We start from the raw sequence: 14,517 nt of genomic DNA, 5'->3' as shown, positions 1-14,517 counted from the left end.
AGCTGTTTCCAGCTGCCACCTCGACAGGAAGTAAGAAAATACGGACTTTGCCTTCTCTGCTCCACTGAGAGGATTAAGGTCCGGTGTCTCTGAGGACAGGCCAGTGTGGGGAGAAGGCAGGAAATGGTCTGGTGGTGGAGAGGATGGGGAGGTCAGTGTGAGCTTCCCGCCTCAGGGGACAGGACAGCAGCTTTGTGGAGCCAAGAGCAGGGGAAAAGCTGGTCATTGGGGCACACCCCAAATCCTCCTCCAGCTTTTCGGCAATCTGTAAGACCACGCATCTTCCAGGATCCCAGTGGGGATGCCACAGGAATTGAGGCCTGAGAGCTAATATTTTATCCTGCCAGCCTTGAGTTAGAATGAACGAATCTGAGTGGTGCCTGGGTGGCTCAATCAGCTAAGCATCTGACTTCAGCTCAGGTCATGATCTCGTGGTTTGTGAGTTCAAGCCCCGCGTCGGGCTCTGTGCTGACGGCTCGAAGCCTGGAGCCTGCCTCGGATTCTGTGTCTCCCTCTCCCTCTGCCCCTCCCCTGCTCACACACTCTCTCTCTCTCTCTCAAAAATAAATAAATATTAAAAAAAAAAAAAAGAATAATGAAGGAATGTGAAGTTTCTTGCTCCGGTGGTCATAAACCCAAATGCATACTATTTGGTCCGTGTCAGTCCCAGCCCTCCTCTTAGCCTCAAAGGTCTGCTGGGACTCTGGTACAAGCCCCTTAAGCCTAGAGAAGCCACCTGGGTGGCTGTAATCCGTGAGCAAGCCTTGCTCCTCCCGGGCCTTTTCTGCTTTAACAGAGCAGAGGTGTTGTTGAGGGCTTTCTGCAGCAGTGGGGAGCAGGAGGAGGCGGGACTGCCCGGCAGGCCTGGTACCTACCTAATCTCAGAATGGAGAAGAACAGCATCCAGAACAGACCCAGGAGTGGCGCGAAAATGGCCTGGTAGACAGCAGCCATGTGGATCTGCTCGTTGAGTTTGGTGGGCGCGTACGAGTAGTACATGTTATAGCGGTCCGTGATGTGCTTCATGCACAGGTACAGCAGGCCTGCGGGGCAGGAAGACCGAGGCACATTCAGTGGTGATTCCTCAGCCGGGGCCCTGTGCTGTCCCAAGGCTCCCCAGGCCTGGGAAGCCAGAGTCAGGTCTGGCGGGGCAGTGAGGGCCAAGGACGGGGCGTCGGAGTTCTGTGGTGCCGACCCCTGGGACCATCGGCTTCCCTTGGGCCCCCAGAGCCTATTCTGCCAGTCTGGCGAAGGGTCATTCACTCGAGAAACATCCCACATTTGCAGCTACCCAACCTCCCCTGATCTGGCCCAGGCCCCTCCTCGCTCTGCTGACAGTCTGTCCCAGGTCTCCTCATGCTCCAGAAGGTGGCCTGACCTTGCGGGGCCCAGCTCCTCCGCCCACTACGAGGGTGGGCAGCCCTGGAGGTGTCCGAGGGAAGACTCACCAAAAGGGACAATGATGGGGCAGGTGATGCTGTATGCTACGACCACGCTGAAGACGTTCATCATCCACGCGTACTCTCGCCCGTACTGGAAGTCCATGGCGTGGCTCTAGGGCAGAAGGCAGGGGTCACCTGAGGTGGCTCGGTCCCCTCGGCTCGGCTGCTTCTGTGGCTTCTTGTCTATCCCGTGGGAGCCGGAAGGCAGCTCGGGCCTGGAGGCAGGCTCCCTTGCAGCCCCAGCACACCTCGCCTCTCACCTCGAGTCCCTCATGCTTCCAGCAGGCCCCCTTTCCTGACACCCTCCCAAAGGAAACTCTGAAGGCTGTGCTCAGGGAAGGGCCCGGCCCCCACCTTTCTGATGTGGACTCTCTCTGGCTCCGACCTGGAGAAGAAGAGGCGGGTGCTGTACAGGAAGAGTGACCCCAGGCGCAACAGCTCCATGCCCGTGCCAAGCAAAGCTGCCGTGATCACATAGTTGACGAAGAAGGCGCCATTGTCTGGCAGGAACACACACCTGGGAGAGTGGGGGACAGCACAGAAGCCAGAGGGAGAGGGAAAGGGCAGGGATGTCGGAAGAGAGGTAGAGGGTAGGGGTGGGGATGGCGATTATAAGCTTCATGTACACATGTGCCCCGGGCCCAATTTAAGTGAATGCGGGGCCTTCTGAGCAGGGATGAGGTTGGTGTTCAAGTATGGATGTGTTGGGAAATACATGCAACTGGGAAATACATGCAAAACACAATCAAAATCTAAAGCAGGGGTGCTTGACCGGGGTCCACAGACCCCAGAGAGTCCATGAGTAGAAATTTGGAGGTCTGTGACCTTGAAGAGTGAAAAGAATTACGTCTTTATTTTCACTAACCTCTAACTGCAGTGTAGCATTTCTTCCCATTAAGAGAACGTGGGCAACAAATCACAGCAACGTCAGCTATGGCTGTGACTCTGTCAGTAGTTGACATCAGATATTTTCATATCACGTTGCCGTTGCTAGTGATATATGACAATACTATTTGCACTCACCATCACTTCAAAATAAGGGTAGTTATTAAACAGGCTGCTGAATGACACATGCTAACTTTACAGGATCGACATTTTCCTATCTGCGTACTTGGCATGGCTGGCCAGCTTCAGCTGGGAGCCATTCAGCCGCCTGAATGAATGGCCGCATTGCCTGTTCTCACGTTGGTGACCCAGGCATCTCTGTGGCTGTCCAGTCGCCCCATCTACACAATTCTGTCCACTTGTTTGAAAAGAGAAATCTGTGAGCTCCCTGGGTATATTTCAGAACTCCTTCAAAAACTATTCTTTCTTGATGGCCTCAAAGTGGAGCCATAGAGCTACTCTCTCATACATAAACTGTATTGAAGATATTGACCTCACCAAAGATGAATATTCATCTCAGGAAAAAAAAAAAGTCCAACTTATCACAATTATAGTTTAACTGTAGAAACCTTACAGAATTCTGGTCCTTGCCCTATAAAGCAGGCTGTGAAAGCTTGCGTGTCATTTGCAACATGACATCTTTGAAAATTGGGATTTTCAATATTTTTAACCTGAAAACAACACAAAACAAAATCGAAATTGGCCGGATGTCCAACCTGACCCACATGTTGCTTTGTCAAAGATCCCATCACCTCACCCCAACTTAATGTTCTTCTGCTAGCTAAGGGTGTCACACTAATGCCTTTAAAATAATAAAATATGGGGGCGCCTGGGTGGCTCAGTCGGTTAAGCATCTGACTCTTGATTTTGGCTCAGGTCATGGTCTCTCACACTCCGTGAGATCGAGCCCTGCGTCGGGCTCTGTGCTGACAGTGCAGAGTCTGCTTGGGATTCTCTCTCTCCCCATCTCTCAAAATAAATAAGTTAAATTAACAAAAACTAAAACAATAAAATGTAATTTCAGCTTGCTTGTGTTTAAAATCCACTGTCCTGTTAGGAAATGTGTGCATAAAGATTTTATGACAAATTTGACTTTTAGAATATTTTGATAACACCATTTCAGTATAATTGGTTTTCTTTGTGATCCAGGTATTCTGTGCATCTACAGGCATCTATTCAGAGACTATGTAAAACTGGAAAAAATCTGAATAAGCTCTGTGGATTGTATCAATGTCAGTTTCCTGGCTGTGATACCGTATTATGGTTATGCAAAATGTTACCAGAGGGGGAAACTGGATAAAAGGTACACAGGACATTGTGGGGGCCATTTCCTGTAAATCTACAATTATTTCCAAAACTTCATTCAGAGAAGGGATCCCAGGGCTTTACCAGATTGCCAAATAGGTCCATGGCCCGGGCTCTCTTAATGACAGCCTGTGTATGCATTCATCTCTACCCATGTGAGCAAATAAAGGACACACATATCTCCCTAGTATGGACCCAAGGAAGCCCCAGCATACACTGGGAGTACACCTGTAGCATGCACTCTAGTACTCACTGGAACCGGATGGATGCCTGCTCCAGATAGTAGATGTCAAAGAGCCAGCGGAAAAAGACATTCAAACTAGAAACAAGAACAAGGTAGGTCCTTTAGTCAATGAACCTACGTGCTGAGGCTTGGGGTTCAGTTCCTCTTGGCCTGGCTTCCCTCCCGCTGTCCTCCCTTTCTCAATCCCTAGAGAGACTCTTGCATTCTAATATTCCAGCTGGACAGCCCATACTGCCTCTCTGCCTTTTTCGTGCTGGGCCACCCCTACCCCTAACCCTTTGGCCTCTCATCTCAAGGCCATTTCTAGCAAACTTTCACCAGGTATTTCTCCCACAGTGCTCTCTCCCTCTTCCAAATTTCTACTGCAGGTTGGCTGTGTTTTTTCCACCTTGGGCTCTCAGCTGACAGCCATGGCTCATCTCCCCAGCTGGATGATAAGCTCTTTGAAGGCAGAGTTGACAGCTGACACCTTAGAGTTCACATGATACCTGGCTCATGCTAGGCTCATGACAGGCACCAGACTGTCCTTTGAGGAATGGATTTGCCGCAAGCACAGGTAGGCCTACAGTATCTGAAACAGGAGGTTCCAACTCTAGGGTGAGCCTGTCTGAGAGAGGAGGGATAATTGGAGGTGAGGTACCTGGTCAGTCCCATAGAGGGCAGAATAACCACCATGAACACCAGAAAGATGTAGCACTTGTTCACTATGATCAGATTCTGACTTGATCTGAAGGGAACAAAGAAATACGAGATAAGAACCAGGGACCTAACTACAGAATGACGGGAAAGACAGAGGCAGCTGCCTGGGCTAGAAAGTTGGTTGAACAGTGCATCCAATATCATCCCCACAGAGCGCTGAGAGCTATGCTGCAGCAGGAAGAGTAGCATAATCAACTAGTGATGTCTGCCTTGGGCACGGGACGGGGAGGAAGGGCACACATGTGCTGTGTGCTCGACACCTTTGTTAGAGGGACATTACCAATGATAATCAGGATCCCTGCAGTTTTAATAATCAACATAAGCCACGTTCTTGGCCAGATAAAAGACCAGTAAGGGTTTCTGTCAGGACAAACCCCCTGGCTTACTGCCTGGTAGGATGGTAGGAGCTTCTGGTGCAGGAAGTAACTTTTGAGACCCGCACAGCCTTCTGGCAAAAGCCCAGGATGTGGTACATACTTTCTACCCCACCAGCTACCACCATAGAACTATTAGGGCCAAATAGCTCCTATTGTTTAAAATGCTGGCTCTGCACGGCCCGGGCCACAGGTGTCTACAGTCAGATTGAGTTCATGGGCTTCTCTGCAACTGCCTTCCTGACCTTCTTCAGATGAGTCCTGCTCTTTCCTCTTCCCCCGGTGCCTTCTGTCTGGGGTTCCTAGCACTGTAGCTCTGCCTACAGCTCCATCGCCTCAGTGCATGGCTGGAGGCTGTGGGAGCAGCCCAAGAAGGGCTTGGTTTGGGCCTCACATGCTTGATATGGTGGTCCTATCTCAGGGTCCCTGAGCCCAGAGGCCCAGAGACAACTCAGACCCCTCTTTCAAAAAAAAAGTTAGTCTTTTGGGATGGTTCTGGGTATCAAATCCACCCCTATGTCAATTCCACTCCTTAGGCCAGATGGCTGGTGGGGGAGTGGGCAGGGGAAGGGGCCGGGGCTGAGCAAACAGCAGGGCTGGGAGAGGAGGCCCCCCATCTCACCTGGTCCAGTGGGCCTCTAGGAAGGCAGAGAAGTAGACCATCAGAGGCATTATCACTGTAAATGCCCAGAGCAACAGGGAGGGGAAGAACTGGGTTATGACTGGGCTCTGTAGGGTAGAGCGGAGGAGGGCAGAGACACATCAGTGCAAGAAGCGCCCCTTCCCCTTCCGGGCCACCCCTGCTTCTCCCACACCTCTGGCCTCGTCTTCCCCAGCTTAGTCCCAGAGCAGGCTTGGTTTCCCTGAGGCTGCGCAGCGGACCGGGCCTTCTTCGTCAGCCTTCCTGGCCAGGGGTCTGCCTGGCTGGTGGCGGGCAGAGGCTGACACCCCAAGGTCAAGTTCTGTCTTCAAGGGGCACAGGTGTTCTAGGCTGAGGTCCCTAGAGGGATGGCCTGGGGTTTTCCTGGTGACTCCGCCCGAGGGCCAGAGCCAGCTGCTGTCACTGATATGGCAGAGCTCACAGAGAAGACACTACTTTCCCTGTGATGTCATGTGAAAGGAGGTATAGAAGTGGGTAAGGTGTGAAGGAAGAATCCCTAGGGTGGTGCTTTGTGGGCCTTCTGTGAGCTTGACAACAGAGGGCAGGAGCAAGCAGCAGCAGGCGTGTGGCCTGTGTGTGCACATGTTGCTGGAGTAGGGATGGGGATTACATGCAAGTGGAGGCCTTCTAGGCCTGTTATAATGGCCTTGAGGCTATAGGATTTGGAGACAGGCCAGTCCAGTTTCTCTGACGTCCCATGTCAGTATGAAGCATCCTCTAACTTCAGGGGTGGCCCCTCCAGGGCCTACCGCCCCCAGCCTGGAGTGGGTGTGCCTGGCATGAGGGAAATGGAAGTCCTGCTTCTCTTGGATGGCTGCATGGGAGCTGACCTCACACTTCCCCACCCTCAACCCTACCCTTCAAACCAGGGACCCCAGCTCGAGAGAAAGTGGGGAGTGCAGAGCAGTCACACTTGCCACACCCTTGCACCTGTTGTGCCTCCAGCTAGTCTTGGGTGGCCCAATCTAAAGACTGGACCGCCCATCCCCTGCCCAACTCCCCACCCCAGAACCTGCCTGCAGCACCACCACCCCCTCTTTCCTTCCTTGCCAGCTCCAGTCCCTAAGATAGGCAACGACCTGTGCATTCGTCCCCTTTAGAACAAAGGAAACTCTACACCACCATCTACACAGCCATGGCCACCTCCACAATGGTGGTGGTGCAAGGGCTCTGGAGCCGTGTTCCAGGGGCCCCCCATCCCGTCCTCGCCTGGGTTCTTCCCTCATCTCCCTGGGGCCCCCATGCCTGGCCTGAGCAGAGGTGGCACCTGCAGGTTCTCAATGGGGCGGGTGACGTTGTACATGTCGATGGTGTTGATGATGATGGCAGGCGTGGTGAGGAAGAAGAAGAGGAAGAAGAGGAGGGTGTTGATTACGATAAAGCGGGCCCACCAATGGAAGCGGCGGACGGACAGGTGTTTCCTGGGGAGGGATGGAGGAGGGAGATGCACTTAGGACCTCGGGTCTCAGACATTAGACAGCCCCCACGTGCGGTTTCTTGCACACCAGCTGTAGACCCAGACTGCCCTGGTCTAATTCAGCCCCCTGGGCCCAGACCTGCTTGCAACAGGCCCGGATCCTCCCCTCAGTCACACCTTTTGTAAAGGCACCTGTGGTGGGCTGGGTTTGGGGGGGGGCAGAGGCCGTGGTGCTCAGGAGAGGACAGGGCCCTGCCAGCCCAGTGGGAGCCATACGTGGGTAACAGAGTAGGAGAACGGGTCCCGATTCCCTTCCCACCCCTTCTTCAATCTCAGCGAAGCTCAAAGGAACGGGGAAGAGGAGAGCAGTGGAGGGGGGCGCTTACCAAATAATGTCTTTAGGGTGTGGGGCAAGGGCAACCCTCCAGCGGTAGGATTTGACAGTGGTGGACACCGAGGACTGCTGGGGGGACACGCCACACTGGATGTACTTGTAATCTTCCTGGATGCTGCAGAGATGGTGGGGGGCAGGGATGGGCAGGAGAGAGAGGTCTGGGTGTGAGGACAACAGACTTAGGAGAGGTCTCATGCCAGGGTCCTAGAGAGATGGACCCCACTTCCTAGGGACTCTTGAAGCCTCAGATATGCCTCTCAGGACATTAGAGGTGGGCAGTTCCTAAAGCCTAGTCCCTGGAGAAAAGGGGCACAGAGGGAGGGACCACCCCGGAAGGGAGGGGACCACATGGTTCTCAGTTAATGTCCTTCCCCCTTAATAGCAGTGACAGCACAAAGACACGCTCTTTGAGGTTGGTGCCAGAGGTACTAATTTCAGCCTCATCTTAGTATTAATAGCTACCACGTGAGTTCTTTCTGTATGCCTGACACTGAGCTAATGGTTGATGAATATAGCCCCAATTGCACGGCTTACTAAATTGAGGTGCCTGAGACACAACCAAAGAGGGGCAGATGCTGGCCCTGGGTCTTTGGTTTTCTAATTCACATCTCTGCTGTAATTAAACCTCAGATCCTCTCTACCGAATGACAGTGTGTCGGAAAAGAAACAGTGTTGTCTCACGTGGGTATATTGTTTGATATACCGTATATACTAAATAGAACACATATCCCTTCGTATCCCTCTGGGAGGTGGACAGGGAAGATACAAGGAACCAAATTTGACAGATAAGAAATTGGAGAGTATAAGCGACTTGCAAAATTGCACACAATTGTATCTGACTAAATTCTAGGCTGTTCCACTGCTCCTTTGTAGGGTATGGGTGAGTGAAGACCAAGTGTTATGTACAACCAGGCTCCCTAAGAGAAAGGAGGGCCCCCACAATCCTCAAGGGACTGATTCTGGGGTTCCCATCTATTTGACCCTGTCCTTAGGATCCTTCCAGAACATTCCAGAGTGCATCTAACCCACTCCCTATCAAGGTAGAGCTGCCAGAGGCTGGGGCAGAGGAGGGAGGAGGCTGTAAGGCTATGAATTAGGGGAGACCTGCAGCAGGAGAGGAGAAAGAGCAAGCAGAGAGTCTCTACTCTGACTCTTTCACCTGTGGTGAGGACAGGGGTAATATGTAATGGGGGAAAAATGGATTCACTCTTGTCAAGGCCTGGAAGAGGAACCAAGATGTCTACTCTTAACACCTCCGTGCTGAAGCAAGGACCTAGGGAATGGGGAGCCCAGGGCCTGGGTATCTCTGGAGACAAGCTGAGCCTGGCAGCTGTGGGGAAATGGATGCAGACATGCTCTGGAAAGCAAGATGGCGGCTGCCTGCGGAGAACACAGCGGGCTGGAGGGGCGGTCAGAACATGGCAAACTAGAGGGAGGTTCTCTCTCTTTCCCCCCTTGGCTGGAATGAGGTGAAAGAGGATGGTTTCACAGAAGCAGAAGCCCACTTGCAGGGCTGGGCACAGCAAGCTGCTGCCCTGGCACTCACTGCTTCGTCATCCTGGAGTCCTGGAAGGTGACAAAGATCAGGTCCAGACGCTTCAGCCGAACACGGTTGAACTCAGCGTTGAACTCATCAGTCAGCTGCTCCTCCAGCTCACTGTAATATTGTTCTGCATCTACCTGGGGTGAGATTTGGCCCTCAGAGCTGGGGAAGCCAGAGCTCCAGGAAGACCTCACCTGGGCATTGGACTCTTTCCACTTGAGTGGTGGGCCTGAGGCCTTAGTACCGTTCCCAACCCCCTTCAAAGCCTGGCAAAGAGCTCAGGATCCCATTGGGCTCCAAGATCCCAACTTAAGAACAGGGAGAGGCTGTGACTCTGAAATTAGCTCCTTGCTCTTAGATCTGGGGAAGGTAAGGCACACCTGGGGGTTAGGGGGTGCTTTTGGACTTGGGCTGGACTCTAAAGGAGCGTTAGAATGTGTCTGCGGCATTTTTGGAGAAGAGGGATGATTCTTTTTCTGGACTGGCTAGAGTTCGGTCCTACCCTGTGGCCTCCTCCTAGCCACGGTGGTTGGGTAAGAAGATGGAGCCCAGTGCCTTCAAATGTTTCAGTCCTAGCCCTTTGAGAGCCTAAGGCCTGGCACCCTACAGCAGTCTACTGTGTTCTCTCTGGTCCTCCCATCCAAGACTAGAAGTGGGCATGAGCAAGCCTCCCTGGATCACCCAAGAAAGGCTTCAGCTCCTCTACATTCTCAACAGGGAGGCAGGAGGGAGGAGGAGGGAAAAGAAGGGAGGAGCTGGGTGCCACAGCACCAGAGCAGATCTGAATGGGGCCCAAGGGTCCAGAGCCCTGGACAGAGCTGGAGACCCAGTGCCCCAGCCCCTCCTCTGCTGTGTCCCCTGATGCCCGGGCCAGGTACCTCTTTGAAGCAGGTCCAGCACTTGCAGAAGCACAGGTGGGAGCAGGGGTGGATCTTGATCATCACCTTCCCATTCTTCTTGGCCTTGGCAGTGTAGTAGAGCCGGCCCCGCATCGCATGGCGCCTGTTGGCCGGTGGGCAGTGGGAGGAGGGATCTTGTGGCTGGGGACCAGCAGAGCCACATCCTCCCCCTTGTACCCCCACCCCAGATCCAGACAGACCCCACTGCAGACTCACCTCTGATCATCCAAATCGATCAGGGTCCTGACGTCATAGCAGAAGTGGACTCTGGTCACCACGCACCCTGGATAGGCCTCACTGTAGCCACAGACATGGATGCTGAACTAGCCTGTGGTGCTGGGGATATGCCATCCTCCCCACACTATCCGCCCCCCAGAACTATAGCCCACAGGGCTGAGTGGCTCAGCTGTCTGTGGTCCCTGGTTCTTGGATGGGAGACCCCATTACTCGTTCCTAAGGTCAAATTTCAGAGTTGATCCCTGGTCATCTAAGATTTGCCACATCCTTCCCATATGGTCCAGAATAGAGCTAGGCGGGGGCAGACCTAGAAATTGCTGCCCACGAGAAATAATTATCTCCTGGGGCTAGGACCTTGGGTCACGAAAGATGCTCCAAGATGATCTACTCTAGATAACTGGTCCAGGAGCTTGCCAGGCATTTGGTTGGAGCAGCAAGGGAAGGGAAATTTACACCCACCACGCACATGCCATGCGGGAAATCCCTTGACTTCAGAAAGCCTGCTCTGGCCACAGGGCCTCCCCCTTTCTGGAAAGCTAATCCTGAGCCAAGCCCAGGATAAGCTATCACCTGGGGTGTCTCTCTCACTCCACCATCCTATGCCAGCTTACTATCCACATGAAGAATCAGGCAAGGTTACCGGGAAGAGGCAATCCACGCTTCAGTCCATTTGACCGACTTACTGAAAATGCTTAATGATGATTTCTGGGTCTTGGATGTCCGTGGGGACATAGGTGATCATTAGTGTCCTGGTGACCTAAGTGGGGAAGGCAAATGGAGAGAGAAGAGTGTGTTTACACAGGACTCCTGGATGTCTGGATGTCTGCGTGGCCCAGAACTGTCTGGAACAGGCTTGCTACTCAACCAGGCTGCCCTTTTGCTGGGGAAGCTCAGTGCCAGCTTCCCTGGCCTGTGTCCCCGAGGTCAGCAGGCTGTGGGCTGCGGGAAGCTGCAGGCAGGCAGGCCACGCCTCTGTTATTCTCCGTGATCCTGATCCAGAATAACTGCCAACGAAAGCTGAGGTCAAGGGAGAAAGAGGCAGAAGCTGTCAACAGGGAGGGCCGGGGAGGGAGCCTGGAGCTCCGGGACTGGCAGGGGCTGCTCCCACTCCTGGCTGACGGCACGGCCTCATCCTGCCATCACTCTGGCCTCCCTGCACCTCTGCTGTGCCACGGGATGTCACGAGAAGTCAGTGGGGCCGTCTCCAACATTACACTGGGCAGGGGGTTAGGAGGTGAGCTAGACTCTGGGGAGGTGATGGGGAAGCCCTTCAAATGTCTTCCTGACCCATCCCCTCAGGGTGACAGTGAGCTGCAAGAGACAGGAGTCTCAGCAGATGCTTCTGGTGACGAAAAGGAAGCTGATGTAGCTGAGTCCACACTGCTCAGGGGTGCCCAAGCCACTAGGCCTGCAGGCCAAAGCATTCAGAGTAACCTTTCAGGGGTATGTGGATTTGCGATCTGGGGTGGGGTAGAGCACATCAGTCCTTCAAGATGGATGGCGTTGAGGGAGCTGGTCCTACTCCACCAGAGCCAAGGGTGTTAGTCTTCATGGTTCCCCTTCCCTGCCACAGTCTGGACGGCCCACACACCCCTTCCCTTGCTGGGCTGGTGCAGGTGCGGGTGCAGGTGTGGGTTAGGGTGAGGGTGAGGGTGAGGGTGTGGGCGAGGGTGGGTGTGCTGGTGTGGGTGAGGGTGGGGGTGAGGGTGAGGGCGAGGGTGTGGGTGAGGGTGAGGGTGTGGGTGTGGGTGAGTGTGCGGGTGAGGGTGGGTACAGGTGGGGGTGAGGGTTGTGGTGCGGGTGCAGGCGAGGGTGGGGGTGTGGGTGTGGGTGAGGGTGAGGGTGTGGGTGAGGGTTGTGGGGTGGGTGAGGGCGAGGGTTGGGGTGAGGGTGAGGGTGTTGGTGCGGGCGAGGGTAGGGGTGTGGGCGAGGGTGGAGGTGAGGGTGCGCGTGAGGGTTGTGGTGCGGGTGCAGGCGAGGGTGGGTGTGCTGGTGTGGGTGAGGGTGTGGGTACAGGTGGGGGTGTGGGTGAGGACTGTGGTGCAGGTGAGGTGAGGGTGGGGGTGCGGGTGAGGGTGTGGGCGAGGGTGGGTGTGCTGGTGTGGGTGAGGGTGTGGGTGAGGGTGTGGGTGCAGGTGAGGGTTGTGGTGTGGGTGAGGGTGAGGGTGCAGGTGCGGGTGGGGGTGGGGGTGAGGGTGGGGGTGTGGTTGAGGGTAGGGGTGCGGGCGAGGGTGGGAGTGAGGGTGGTGTGCAGGTGGGGGTATGGGTGGGGGTGCGGGTGAGGGAAAGGGTGCAGGTGAGGGTTATGGTGTGGATGCAGGTGAGAGTGCGGGTGTGGGTGAGGGTGCGAGTGAAGGTGAGTGTGCAGGTGGGGGTGTGGGTGGGGTGCAGGTGAGGGTGAGTGTGCAGGTGGGGGTGCGGGTGAGGGTGTGGGCGAGGATGGGGGTGAGGGTTGGGGCGAGGGTGAGGGTGAGGGTGGGGGTGAGGGTGGGGGTGGGGCTGCGGGTAAGGTTGTGGGTGAGGTTTGGGGTGCGGGTGGCGGTGGGGGTGCAGGTGAGGGCAAGGGTGCGAGTGAGGGTGAGTGTGCAGGTGGGGTGCGGGTGAGGGTGAGGGTGCGGGTTGGGTGCGGCTCAGGCGGGCAGCGCTGAGGGCCCACCTGCCGCCCTTGGGCCTCACGTCTACACCCTCAGGGCAGCTGTGCACTTCAAGCGCCTGGACTGCCAGTAGCAGGAGCAGGTGTGAAGCATCAGGGCCCCAGTGCAGGCTCCACTGCTGATGGATGGGGAGTTGGCGGGAAGGTGCCTGACGGCCCCCCACCCCACTCAGGCTGGGAAAACTCGGGGAGGGGGGCATGTTCTGCCTGATCCCCAGGCTGCCCAAAGTGCCCGTTCCTTAACGGCTGCCTCTTATCTGCATCTTCTTCTCCCTCCCACTCCCCCCCACCCAGCCCAGTGGTTTTTCCTAGAATCACCTTCAAAACAGGCGAGTGCTGTGCTATTCCTTATCGCAGTGCCTGCTTGGGAGGTGGGGTGGGGTGACCCAAACCAGGACAGGGAGGATACTGGGCCAGGACCTGGGGTCTCTGACCTCAGAGACTGTGGAATGGCAAGGAACTTGGGCATTCCCCAGCAGGGGGCACTGGACACTGAGGATGGGAGCCCCCCTGCTGGCCCAGGGGTTCGTTAATCCTTTAGTCTGTGGATGGTGGGGGTCCGGGGGGTCTTTGGAGAGGGGCCAGGCAGCGGGGTGTAGCGGGAGGAGGCACCTGGGAACAGCTGTTTGCCAGCTGGCTTGGGAGAGTTCAGTGGTTTACCACTCAGGACAGCTGTGCTAGGGGCCAGGTGCTGATTCACCGGGCTAAGAGCAGGAGGCTTGCGCCGCTCAGGTGAGACTGCCCCCTACAGGTGTGCAGAATGTGCCCGTGTGGCGTGCCTCTGCAGGCTGGCAGTGGGACGGTCCAGCTGGGGAGGGCTCTGGCTGGCAGGGAGTAGTTCCGGGAGTCCATTTCGCTTACTCACCTTATGGCTCTTCTTGGGCACAAACCCTAAACAGTGATGGGTCATGAAGACGAAGTTAATGATGAAATAGAGGAAGGAGAAGCAGCTATGCAGCCACAGGACCTTACTCCTGCCAAGAACAAGACACAGGAGGGGTGAGACCATCCTCTCCCACCCCATCCGGTTCTCTCCTGGGCCACCCTCTGGTGCATCCAGACACTGGGGCACCTTGGAAGGGGACGGCCATGGTAAGAAGCGGGTGCCCCATGTGGGCTGCTAAAGGCTAACGTTTATTGAGTGCTTCCTATATGGCAGACCCAGGCTGGGACTAGATGCTTTATGTACATTTCTCACTAGACCCTAACACCATATGAGGGTGGTACTGTGACTATCTTCATTTGATCAGAGTGGCGGGTGGCCTGCCCGAGGTCACTCCTAGCCGGGGCAGCCCTGGCAGGTGAGCCCGGGCAGAGGAAGTGCTTCGACTCCTCACCGCTGTGCTGTGCTGCTGGCGGCCGCAGCTCAGGCTCCCATGGCTGCCCAGCAGCCCACACGGAGGGGTCATCTGACCTCTGTGGCGAGGGACAGGGGGTCACACTCGCGTCCAGAGGGAGGAGGGCCCGGCGGGTTTGCTCTGCCTCTATGGGGTAGGAAGGGCGGTGGCACGCGGGCTTTGGGCTCAGATGATGCTGTCCCGGGGCATCTGGCCAAGCTGACTGTTCAGAAATAGGGCCCACCTTATTTGGTGCGGTCTGAGGAGAGAAAAGCTGTGTCGCTTCAAAATATCTCCTCGTCACTCATCCCAGTGCCTGACATTTCACATAACATCCCCCTCCAGCTAGGTGCTTCAATCTTCCTTTCCTGAGAGCCGGCAAGTTTATACGGTCTCTAAAGAACATTCCTGCTTTCTGCCAATACGG

The 14,517-nt window shown here is 55.3% G+C and overlaps 1 protein-coding gene across 18 annotated transcripts in view; it reads right to left on the bottom strand.

Moving 5' to 3' along the window:
• Positions 1–14,517, bottom strand: part of TMEM63C (transmembrane protein 63C) — a 129,627-nt gene that overhangs the window by 8,529 nt on the left and 106,581 nt on the right. For all 18 annotated transcript variants that reach the window (XM_019833359.2, XM_045060300.1, XM_045060301.1 and 15 more), the window contains 13 exons: positions 13,619–13,727; positions 10,784–10,857; positions 10,080–10,160; positions 9,843–9,966; positions 8,968–9,101; positions 7,414–7,536; positions 6,878–7,031; positions 5,572–5,678; positions 4,517–4,603; positions 3,886–3,951; positions 1,797–1,959; positions 1,449–1,554; positions 876–1,043 (listed from right to left, as the gene is read on the bottom strand). In XM_019833359.2, the coding sequence (XP_019688918.1) occupies positions 876–1,043; positions 1,449–1,554; positions 1,797–1,959; positions 3,886–3,951; positions 4,517–4,603; positions 5,572–5,678; positions 6,878–7,031; positions 7,414–7,536; positions 8,968–9,101; positions 9,843–9,966; positions 10,080–10,160; positions 10,784–10,857; positions 13,619–13,727 (1,496 nt within the window). The remainder of the gene's footprint in view (positions 1–875; positions 1,044–1,448; positions 1,555–1,796; positions 1,960–3,885; positions 3,952–4,516; positions 4,604–5,571; positions 5,679–6,877; positions 7,032–7,413; positions 7,537–8,967; positions 9,102–9,842; positions 9,967–10,079; positions 10,161–10,783; positions 10,858–13,618; positions 13,728–14,517) is intronic.

The sequence above is a fragment of the Felis catus genome, chromosome B3 (assembly GCF_018350175.1).
Source record: "Felis catus isolate Fca126 chromosome B3, F.catus_Fca126_mat1.0, whole genome shotgun sequence".
In the NCBI taxonomy this organism is placed as follows: Eukaryota; Metazoa; Chordata; class Mammalia; order Carnivora; family Felidae; genus Felis; species Felis catus.
Note: the sequence above shows the minus strand (reverse complement) of the source record. Positions and strands in the feature narration are given on the sequence as shown.